We start from the raw sequence: 9,141 nt of genomic DNA, 5'->3' as shown, positions 1-9,141 counted from the left end.
CCCCCCCCCCCCCCCCGCCACGCAGGTGGCGCAGTCCACCCTTTCCAAGATGGAGCTCGACATCAACCCGACACAGAGCGGGGGGCGCAGGCAGCGGCAGCCCCGTCTCGGCGCGTGAACCGCCATTCCGGCGAGGCCCGTGCCCGTCTCCCCACATTGGGTGTACGGCTTTAGCACACGCCTTGTGCGCTGCCGCCGGCTTGCAAGATAGACAGAAAACAGGGGGGGGGGGGGGGGTGTTTTCATACCTTCTTTTGACTGTGCATGAGAATGAAAAACAACCAAAGAAGTCGGCCCGGGGAAACACGTGTTTGTTCGTTTGATGACCGCCGCTTTCGGGGCCGCCAAGTACCGTCGATCGCGCAGTGTGTTCGATGACGGTAATGGCGCACGCCCTCGGCCTCGGGGCCGCGCTCTCCGGGCACGGCGGCGGCGAGCCGCTCCTCACTGTGGCGGGCTATGCGAGCCTCGTTGACGAGAGGTCTGCACGCGAGACTGTGCCGACGCTCCGCCGCTTTCGACGCGGCACGGTGAGGGATCACTGCCGCATCTTCAACCTCGTCTCTATCATCAATCTCTCGCGCGGCCTGGCGAGCGGCCGCCGCCTCGCCACCGCCACAGCTCGCCCGCAGCTCGGGAGTGACCTGCTTGTGGCCCTCTTCGACCTTCCTCTCTCCGAGCTTCCCGCCCTCCTCGCGCGAGAGAGGAGGCTCCGCGTCTGCTGCGTGCCGTACGAGGAGGCTGGCGGCGCACGCGGCCACGCGGCCCTCTTTGGCGAGTACACACACGCCGAGTACCTCAGCGAGCGGTGCGGCGGCGACCCGCACGCCTACCACAACGAGGTTGGCCGGTGGTATCCCGAGGGCGAGATCTACCGGCCGGACCTGCTGCCCGTGCCGTCGTACGTCCTGCGCTGCGTGCGCGCGCACCGTGTCGCCGGCCCGGCCGCCCTCGCCAACCTGCTCGACGAGAGCTTCCTCGGGGATGGAGAGACGTCGCTGCGCACGCAGCTGCGCCGGGAGCTGCAGCCACAGTGCGCACCCGAGAAACAGGGGGCCGGGGATCCTCCGCCGGGAGGTGACGACTCGCCGTGGACCGAGGCGGAGCGGCAGGAGCTGCGATCGGTGCTCGGCCTCGACAGCACGTGAGACGTGCCTCGAGCGCGAGAGCGATCTCGGATTTCTCTGTTCTCAGTCTCACAGTTGTTGGGCCAGCCTATTGTTATAGCCTTGTTAGCTGTTAGCCTATTCTCTGCTGAAGTCGTTTCTCTCGCGACCCGCGTGCCGCGACGCCCTCGCCCCCCCCCCGTCCCGCGGCCAGGGTGCAGGGAGCAGGGGGTCAGGGGTCAGGCACTGTGTGTTGGTTTTGGAATTGGATGTGGTTTTGGTGCTCTTTGGGGGGGTATACTAGAGGCTAAGTTCTGTCTTTTCTGAGGTGTCAGGTGAGGGCCTTGAGGCGGGGAGAGAGACCCCGGGCGCCGCCACAAGGAGCGAACTCAGGGGCTGCCTCGTCTGTAAGGCCGCGAGGGACGCGGCGCGAGGAGGGCAGCACTAAGGCGGGCCACCCGCTGTGTCCGAGGAAGACGAGAACCCGCCTAGAGCAACGATGGCGCACTTTCTTTTAAACTCCCAAAATTCTTTTTTGGCGGCGAGGAGGAGTCGGCTGCTGCGGCGGGTGAGTCGGAGGAGAAGGTGGTGGGGGCGGAGAAGGAGGAGGAGGAGGAGGAGCAGCAGCAGCAGCAGCAGCAGCAGCAGGAGGAGGACTTCGACTTGGAGGTGTGGCGCCAGCAGATGCGGCGGGCGGCGATGGACGACGACGATGAGGAGGGCGCAGCGGCGCTAGACGAGGCAGCGGCAAAGGTCGCCTGCCGTGAGGTAATTCAGCATACCGACCCCTTTGGGTCGGTGCAGCACTATCCCGACAGATCACCCCAGGCATCGCCATCTACCTCGATGAGTGTGCCCCATTCCCTCTCTGACCACTTGGCAGGCGACCGCCTCCACTCGGCTCAGCCGGCAACCGCTCACTGCCCCGCTTCAGGGGTGGTTAACACGTGCCAACCCCCGATCTGGGATGGCTGTGAGACTTCGCGCTCTGCAGACCTACCCTCAGCCTCGTCTGACGTCTTTTGGTTTTCCTCTTCACCGTCTACGCCTACTGGCAGCTCCCGCCGCGCGCCGTCAGCTCGTGGAGCCCGTGGACTCCCGTCGCGGCGCAAGAAGGCTGCGCGGCCCGCGGCGCCCGTGGAGTCCGTGGACTCCAGCCCGCTCGAGTGGGCGGGCGCTGCGGCTGCGTGCGAGCGGGTGATGGCACGGGCATATTGGCTACTGCCCGAGCCATCTCTCGGGGGCTGCCCGTCGGGATACTTGCCCGACGGCAGCTGGGGCGGCTGGGTGCCCACGCACTTCTCGGGCAAGGGCCGCTGGGTCGCCGGCGAGGAGCCGAAGGAGCTGGAATTCGTCGACGGGGTGTTGTGCGAGGTGGTGTATGCGCTGGATAAGCAGCTGCGCTGGATCGAGAAGAACATCCAGCCCGGCACAAAGCGCGTGCAGGCGCGCTTGCGGGCGGAGGAGCTCGCGATGAAGAACGGCGACAACGAGCGTGTGGTGGAGGCGCGCCCGGTGCGGGTCCCGCCCCGGCCGTTGATGGACCCGCCGACGCCAGTGGCGCGTGGGGCGGGTCCCGGCGCCGACCAGGAGGACTTTGCGCTCCGGGAGTGGCTCAGGTGCTCCTTCGGGATTATGTGCATGAGTGATCGTGACCGCGAGGTGGTGAGGGAGGCGGTGCGGGAGCGGATCCGCCCGGTGGAGGAGGCGGGGAAGATGCTGGAATGGGACTGGGGGAGTGAGCAGCTCGCGGTTGCCGAGTCGTGCCTGCCATCCCGTGTCGCGGAAGCGAGGCGGCGAGTGGCACAGGAGCTCTGGGTGGTGGGGTGGGAGTGTGTGGGTGCCCGCGCCGCCTAGCTCTGCGGACGGGCCGCCCCTCCACCCCTCACGTACGGGTCATGTAGTCCCCACAATCGTTGTGCTCGTTTTTTTCTTCCTCTTTTTTCGGCAGGCCCCTTTCCAAGCGTCATCAACCATGTTCTCCCTGGTGACTGGCTCGCTCTCGCTCAACGTCGGCCTTCGCGCCGTCGCGCCGTCGCGCACCGCGCCGTCGCGCACCGTCGCGCCGTCGATGAACTACTACGCAGTCTTCCACAACTTCAAGCCGGGCAAGGCGGACGAGTTCTGGGGCGCTATGGGTGATGTCGACTTCGCGGCGATGGCCGAGGCGCAGCACGAGGCGGGCATATACAACCACTACTTCATGCCGAGCGACGTCGAGGGCCCGATCATGTGCCTTTGGGAGTGCAAGGACAAGGAGATGGGCTCGGACGACTTCCAGGCCTTCATCGACGGCCCCGAGTCGCCCGCCGCGGACCTCATGAACAAGGTGTACCCGATTAACGGCATGGGCGTGACGCCCTCCTCGGCGTGGCCGACGATGCCCGCCGCGCCGACCAAATCGTCGGGATCCTTCTTCTGGGTGAAGCACACCTTCAACCAGGGCGAGGCGCCTGCCTTTTGGGAGAGCATGGCCACCATCGACATGGAGGCCTTTGCGGCGGCCAACAAGGAGAAGGGCTTCGTCAACCACTTGTTTCTGCCCACGACCGACCCGTCGACCGTCTTCTGCGTGTGGGAGTCGAAGGCGCCCATGACCGTCCCCGAGTTCACCGCCTTCATCGATGGACCGGAGGGACCCTCGCCGGGGACCTTCGCCAACGCGGCCTACGCGGTGATGGAGGGCGGCACCGTGCCATCGGCGGCCTTCCCGGTCTCGTGGCTCGACGAGACCGTCGCCAAGATCGAGGAACTCCTCCCGCTCAAGCTCGACGACATCGTCGCCAAGCTCAAGGAGTTCCAGGCCGCCAAGTAGCCGCCGCGCACGTCTTTGTGTAAAGTGTATGTGTTCGTGTCCAGCGGGCGAAGACTTGGCCGCATGCATGTGCGCCATGACTTTGTACCATCTCGGGTGCGCGGATTGCCCGCCCAGTTCTTTTTGCAGTGCTAGTGTGTGCGCGCGCGCTAGTCCCGTGCCCAGTCGCCAGTGGTTTTTGGTTTGTTTTGAGTTTTGTGGTTGCCTTGAGTCATGAGTGTCTGGTCACTAGAGTGCCGCTTCTAATTTTTTTGAGCATCAATGTCGTGGCCGCCCCCGCGACTAGAAGAAAAATTCGAACGCCGCACAGTAGGAGGAAGCGGCCGGGACGTACACGATTCGAGAATATTTTTCTTTTTCTCTGGGACCATGTGGTCCATGCACATGTGTAAGCAAGCCGCCGCGCCTCGCCTCCCCCAGCCGCCGCCGCGTGCGTCGCTCTCCTCGCCGGCCTCGCCTGCCTATCCCTCCTCCGCCGCCGCCGCTCTCGCTTCGCCCTGCTCCGCTCCTGCTCCGAGGTGCCGCCCGCGACGCGTGCCGCGCTCCAGCGCCACCGCTGGCTGCCGCTCCGCCACTCGGCGATCGAGGCGGCGCTCGACCCCCGCTGTGTCCGATCGTGCGGAAAGCCGCGCAGCAATGGACCGAGGAAGACGAGAACCCGCCTAGAGCAACGATGGCGCACTTGCTTAGCGGCGCCTGCCTGGGGAATAGGGAGCAGGCCAGATGGTTCCTCAGAGTAGCGCGAGCGCAGACGGGGACGGCGATAAGCAAAGTACCAGCACAGGCGGCACCCGACTCCAAGGATACGCTGAAGACGCTGAGGATAGCGCATGTCGCTGCGCTGAAGGGCTCACGCTATAGGGTGCTGGAGGACGGGTACGATGCACTAGCCCCTGCCGTCGGGGGGGTGTTGCCGGCGCTGGTAGATGATCTCTCGGAGAAGAGTCGGAGGGACCTTGGCGCCGGGGTCACGAGGAACTTGCAAGTCGTGGCCGAGGCGGCGACGGGAGCGGTGCAGAGGTGGATCCAGCTCAATGATGAGGCTACAGCGCGCATAATGAAGAGAGAGGAACACATCGAGTGGCTGAGGAAGCTCTTCACTGGGTGGAAGGAGGCCCGGCCTTGACGGAGTCGCGGAGGAGGAGGGATAACGCAGGCAACGCAGGGACGGGCCAACAGCCTGTGGGACGAACGAGGGCCGCGACGGCGGCTCAAGCGGGAGGGAGCGGAGACAGTGGGCAGCGAGCGAAGTGGGTGAGACTGATGATGCTCCTTCGCCTTAGGGAGCGGTTCAGCAGCTGGGCGGGCTTCAGGGTGGTGCTCACGCGAAAAGGAATCCACGCGATGTACAAAGTACGTACAAGAAGAGGAGAAACAAGAGGCGGGACACCGGTGATGACGAAACAGAAACTAGCGCAGACGAGAGCAGGGCAGAGCCGGGGACTGGGGAGCCGGAGCAGACGGCATCGGCCGCCGAGGGAACGTTGGGAAGAGGCACGAGGAGGGCGGCGACCTCGACCGACTATGGAGGACCCGTCACCAGACGACGCAGGGCAGACGACGGTGAGGCGGACCAGACGCGCAGGGCGAGACGAGGGAGGGAGCAGGACGTTGCGGAGATCAGCAGGAGGATGTACGAAGAGATTAGGAGCAGCAGGGACCCGAGGGACAATGTGGAAGACGGCTAGTGCTAGTCCCCCATCGGGAGGACGACCCCGGCTAGTCGCCGACCACACCCACAAAGAACCCTGCACAAAGATCGCACGGGCGGGGACCTGTTCCTTTTTACCCACCTCCTCACAGTAGAGGTGTCCGTTTTTATTTATTTATTTCGAGGCTTAACGGGTCTAAAAGTGTGACCGGTCACGCTGGGGTGCTTACGCGGTCTAAGATCGGCGGGAGCCTCTTATGCGGGCTAAGTCGGCCGTGATCATTAGGGTTGCCTCAAAATTTTCTTCGTCTGCGGCGGCGCGTCGCGCGACGGCGCCTGCGCCGTCGCAACTTGCGCACGGAGGCTGAGAGCGGAGGAGGGCGCGTGCGCGGCAAGTGTGGCGACGGCGCTTGTAGCTTTTTGACCCATGGGGTCGTCGACGACGACGTGCAAAATATCCAGGGTTTACACTTTTTTTATTTTAGCAGACCGCGGGCCGGACCGCGACCGGGGCGCGCGGGGCGGCGGCCTGGCTGGCGCTGTGGCTTTGGGCGCCCGAGGCGCGGGGGCGGGGGGGCTCGCCTTGCAGTGCTGCAGAGACCCGGAGACGGTGGCGGCGGAGAGGAAGGCGGAGGAGAGGGCAGATGGTTTGGCGGTGGAGGGGAGGGAGGCGAGGGAGAGGGCGACGGGTATTATGCCACGTCTACGTAGACGTACAGACACGCGAGGACGAGCTCGAACGAGCGACGACGTACACTGCGCAAACGACGAACTCCTGCCGCTCCGCTTGGTCCGCGGCGAATGCCTCTGGTCTCTCTATCTCTCTATCTTCACACTGCTACGGTGGGGCGGGTGTAGAGGCTCGAAAGCGAATATATGCGCAAAAGCTGTGCACCGATCAGGAGGTTCTCAGCGGAGGGGACACCAGCACCACGCCGTCGCCGCGCACAAACAGCATGTCGATCTGCCGCTTGGAGGTCTTGATGATCTCCTCGTACGTCTCCTCGTCAACCTCGATCGTCGTCACCGTCTCCTCCACCTCGCCGAGCACCATGTTGAGGTGCTGGTCGAACGCCTGCCGCAGGGGAGGGAGGCGCGGCGGCGGTCGAGGGGCGGCGAGACAGTCTCGCGGCGATGCCGCGAGCGCACGTGGAGCCGTCCCCGCAGGTCGCGGTCGCCGCGGAGTTTGACGAGGATGCGCTCGTCGAGGGAGAGGCGGACCTGCGGCGGGGAGGCGGCGCGGTGGGGGGGCGCGCTCGGCGGGCCGCGGCGCGGCGAACGGCGACTCGCCAGATCGAGCGGCTCGGCGACCACTGAGCTCATGGTGTCGCGGGGTGGCCAGCTTCGCTTGCAACGCGAAGAAGCGGTCGTGGTAAGAGCAGAAAAAAAGCGAAGAGCCCACACGACATCCCACCGCCACGGCGGCGAGAGAAAAAAGAATTTCGCAGCTCCTGGGCTTCGCGCTTGGCCAAATCCACCCTCCTCTGGTGTTGGTGTTCGTTTTGACCTCGTTGTGCCGCCATGGCGGACAAGGGCGGGCTCGTCCAGAAGATCGAGAAGATCCAGCTCGCGCTCGGCGGCTTTCCCAACGGCGGGACGATCACGGGCACGATCCGAACCGCCAACGCGCACCTCAGCCTCACGCTGCGCGGCGGGCTCGTGCAGCAGGCGGATCAGCTCCTCGCGGCTCTGCACGGGGAGAACGGCGACGGCGGATTCATCGCCGAGGCGGAGACCCTCCGCACCGAGCTCGGCCTCGAACCGGCGCCGCTGCTGCCGCTGCTCGAAGAGGCAGCAAAGCAGCTTCGGCTTGAGGCGCCGCTTGAGGGGAGCATGCAGGCGCAGCTGGCGCAGCTGGGCCGCGCGCTGCAGGAGCGCAGCAAGCAGCGGGGCAAGGAGGAGGACAACGGTCTGCCGGCCAAGGTGGAGAAGATCCGGGACGCGCTCGGCCTCGACTCGGCGCCTCTTCCGGTGCTCATCAGCACCGCAATCGAGCAGCTCGAGCTGCCAGCCATGGACGGAGGGCTGGTGCAAAAGGCGGACGCGATCCTGCTCGCGCTCAACGGAGACGGCACGGCCGACGACCTCCCCGCCGCCGCGCCAGCCCCGGCCGCCCCCCCTTCTCCGCAAGCCTCCCCCCCTCCCACCGCCGCGCCCGCACCCTCGCCCGCATCGGACGACGCGCATTCGGCCGGGCGCAGTCCGGCGCGGCAGGAGCCGCCGGCTGCGATGCCGCGCGAGGCGACACCTGCGAGCGGCGGCAGCCCGGCCCCCGCCGACCGGGCCATCCGCCCTCCGACTTCGCCTGCTGCCCCTCTGGCAGCTGCCCCTGCGCCTGCGCCTGCTGCGCCTGCGGCCGCTGCGCCGGCAGCGGCGCCTCAGCTGAGCGAGGCGCTGGACGGGCCCCTCGCTGCGGCGTCGCAGGCGTCGCGAGGCTACCTCGGCTCCCAGGGGCTCCTCCCCGTGCCCGCCGCGGGGGCAGAGGACGGAGGCAAGGGCGCCGGCGGGCGGGGCCGGGGCGGCGGCCGGGGGGCAGGAGGAGGCGGCGGCGAGGGGAGTGGCGGCGCAGCGCCGCAGGGGTCGCGGGTCGCCGACTACGGCAACGGCGCGGCGGCGGAGGGCGGAGCCGAGAAGAAAACTGGCAAGGTGCCGCCGCCAGATGTCTCCCCCCCCCCCCCGGCTCTTGTGGCGGGAGACGGCGATACCCCCTCCCCTCGGCAGACACTCCTCCTCGCACACTCCTCCTCGCCCCCCACCCGCCAGCCCGCCGAAGCGCAGCCCGCCGGGGCGACCGCGCCGCGCCGCGCCCGGCTGCAGGTCGGCGACCTCTACTGGCACTGCGGCGGCTGCCGCACCCAAAACTGGGCAACGCGAGGCACTTGTCGCCGGCGCGAGCTCTCGCCGAGATGCGCCCGAGATGGCCCCGAGATCGCGGCTCGTGCCGCCGGTGCGCGCCAATCGAGTGGGAGTTGCCCAGCCTGCCCCGAGCCTGCCCCGAGCCTGCCCCGAGCTTGACCCGAGCCTCCCCCGAGGGGCAGGTGCGGCGAGGGGAGGCCGAGCGAGGTGGTGATGCTTCAGGGCGCACAGAGGTGGAGGAGGCTGCTCGGACGCGTCTCGGAGTGGTGCCGTAGGCAGCTATGCTGGCGGCGCAGGAGGGCATGCCCGGCGTGCGGCAGGCGAGAAGACGCCTCTCCCCTCGGCGCCTCCCTGGACCCTCCCCGGCACCCTTCCGGCACCCTTCCGGCACCCCTTCCGGCACCCTTCCCCGACCCCATCCCAGACCCCTCCCAGACCCCTCCCCAGACCCCTCCCCAGACCCCTCCCCAGACCCCTCCCCAGACCCCTCCCCAGACCCCTCCCCAGACCCCTCCCCAGACCCCTCCCCAGACCCCTCCCCAGACCCCTCCCCAGACCCCTCCCCAGACCCCTCCCCAGACCCCTCCCCAGACCCCTCCCCAGACCCCTCCCCAGACCCCTCCCCAGACCCCTCCCCAGACCCCTCCCCAGACCCCTCCCCAGACCCCTCCCCAGACCCCTCCCCAGACCCCTCCCCAGACCCCTCCCCAGAC

At 67.4% G+C, this 9,141-nt stretch overlaps 6 protein-coding genes across 6 annotated transcripts in view; 5 read left to right on the top strand and 1 right to left on the bottom strand.

Annotated features, from left to right (window-relative positions):
- The window catches only part of EMIHUDRAFT_448183 (hypothetical protein), a gene marked incomplete at its 3' end in the record, with an annotated part of 1,830 nt that extends 1,712 nt beyond the window's left edge, over positions 1-118 (top strand). The window contains exon 4 of the mRNA XM_005767091.1: positions 26-118. Coding sequence (XP_005767148.1) covers positions 26-118 — 93 coding nt within the window. The remainder of the gene's footprint in view (positions 1-25) is intronic.
- A 265-nt stretch (positions 119-383) lies between these two features.
- EMIHUDRAFT_61820 (hypothetical protein) lies at positions 384-1,148 on the top strand (the record flags this gene model as incomplete). The annotated part of the gene is made up of 1 exon (XM_005767090.1): positions 384-1,148. The coding sequence occupies one exon, from the start codon at positions 384-386 to the stop codon at positions 1,146-1,148; it is 765 nt and encodes a 254-aa protein (XP_005767147.1).
- A 1,925-nt stretch (positions 1,149-3,073) lies between these two features.
- EMIHUDRAFT_350271 (hypothetical protein) lies at positions 3,074-4,181 on the top strand. Its single transcript, XM_005767089.1, has one exon. It carries the CDS (start codon positions 3,082-3,084, stop codon positions 3,919-3,921), a length of 840 nt encoding a protein of 279 aa, XP_005767146.1. The 5' UTR covers positions 3,074-3,081; the 3' UTR covers positions 3,922-4,181.
- A 413-nt stretch (positions 4,182-4,594) lies between these two features.
- On the top strand, positions 4,595-5,047 carry EMIHUDRAFT_197234 (hypothetical protein; the record flags this gene model as incomplete). Its single annotated transcript, XM_005767088.1, has 1 exon — positions 4,595-5,047. One exon carries the CDS (start codon positions 4,595-4,597, stop codon positions 5,045-5,047), a length of 453 nt encoding a protein of 150 aa, XP_005767145.1.
- Positions 5,048-6,273: 1,226 nt separating this feature from the next.
- Positions 6,274-6,924, bottom strand: EMIHUDRAFT_432584 (hypothetical protein). Its single transcript, XM_005767087.1, has 3 exons — positions 6,863-6,924; positions 6,722-6,793; positions 6,274-6,647 (listed from the first exon to the last, which is right to left on the bottom strand). Exons 1-3 carry the CDS (start codon positions 6,893-6,895, stop codon positions 6,471-6,473), a joined length of 282 nt encoding a protein of 93 aa, XP_005767144.1. The 5' UTR covers positions 6,896-6,924; the 3' UTR covers positions 6,274-6,470.
- A 1,685-nt stretch (positions 6,925-8,609) lies between these two features.
- EMIHUDRAFT_350268 (hypothetical protein) overlaps positions 8,610-9,141 on the top strand; it is a 2,002-nt gene continuing 1,470 nt past the window's right edge. The window contains exons 1-2 of the mRNA XM_005767086.1: positions 8,610-8,633; positions 8,710-8,739. Of these exons, the coding sequence (XP_005767143.1) occupies positions 8,710-8,739 (30 nt within the window). The 5' untranslated portion in view covers positions 8,610-8,633. The remainder of the gene's footprint in view (positions 8,634-8,709; positions 8,740-9,141) is intronic.

This window comes from Emiliania huxleyi (assembly GCF_000372725.1).
Source record: "Emiliania huxleyi CCMP1516 unplaced genomic scaffold EMIHUscaffold_5, whole genome shotgun sequence".
Classification (NCBI taxonomy): Eukaryota; Haptophyta; order Isochrysidales; family Noelaerhabdaceae; genus Emiliania; species Emiliania huxleyi.
This window is presented reverse-complemented; position numbering and strand designations above follow the sequence as displayed.

Bases quoted from the DNA above. Each gene is read 5' to 3' on its own strand.
- EMIHUDRAFT_350271 (XM_005767089.1), top strand. From the start codon at position 3,082: ATGTTCTCCCTGGTGACTGGCTCGCTCTCGCTCAACGTCGGCCTTCGC.
- EMIHUDRAFT_432584 (XM_005767087.1), bottom strand. From the start codon at position 6,895: ATGAGCTCAGTGGTCGCCGAGCCGCTCGATCTG. The intron at 6,794-6,862 runs GCGAGTCGCCGT...TCCCCGCCGCAG, and splicing joins TCGCCGAGCCGCTCGATCTG to GTCCGCCTCTCCCTCGACGA. The intron at 6,648-6,721 runs GTGCGCTCGCGG...CCCCTGCGGCAG, and splicing joins ACCTGCGGGGACGGCTCCAC to GCGTTCGACCAGCACCTCAA.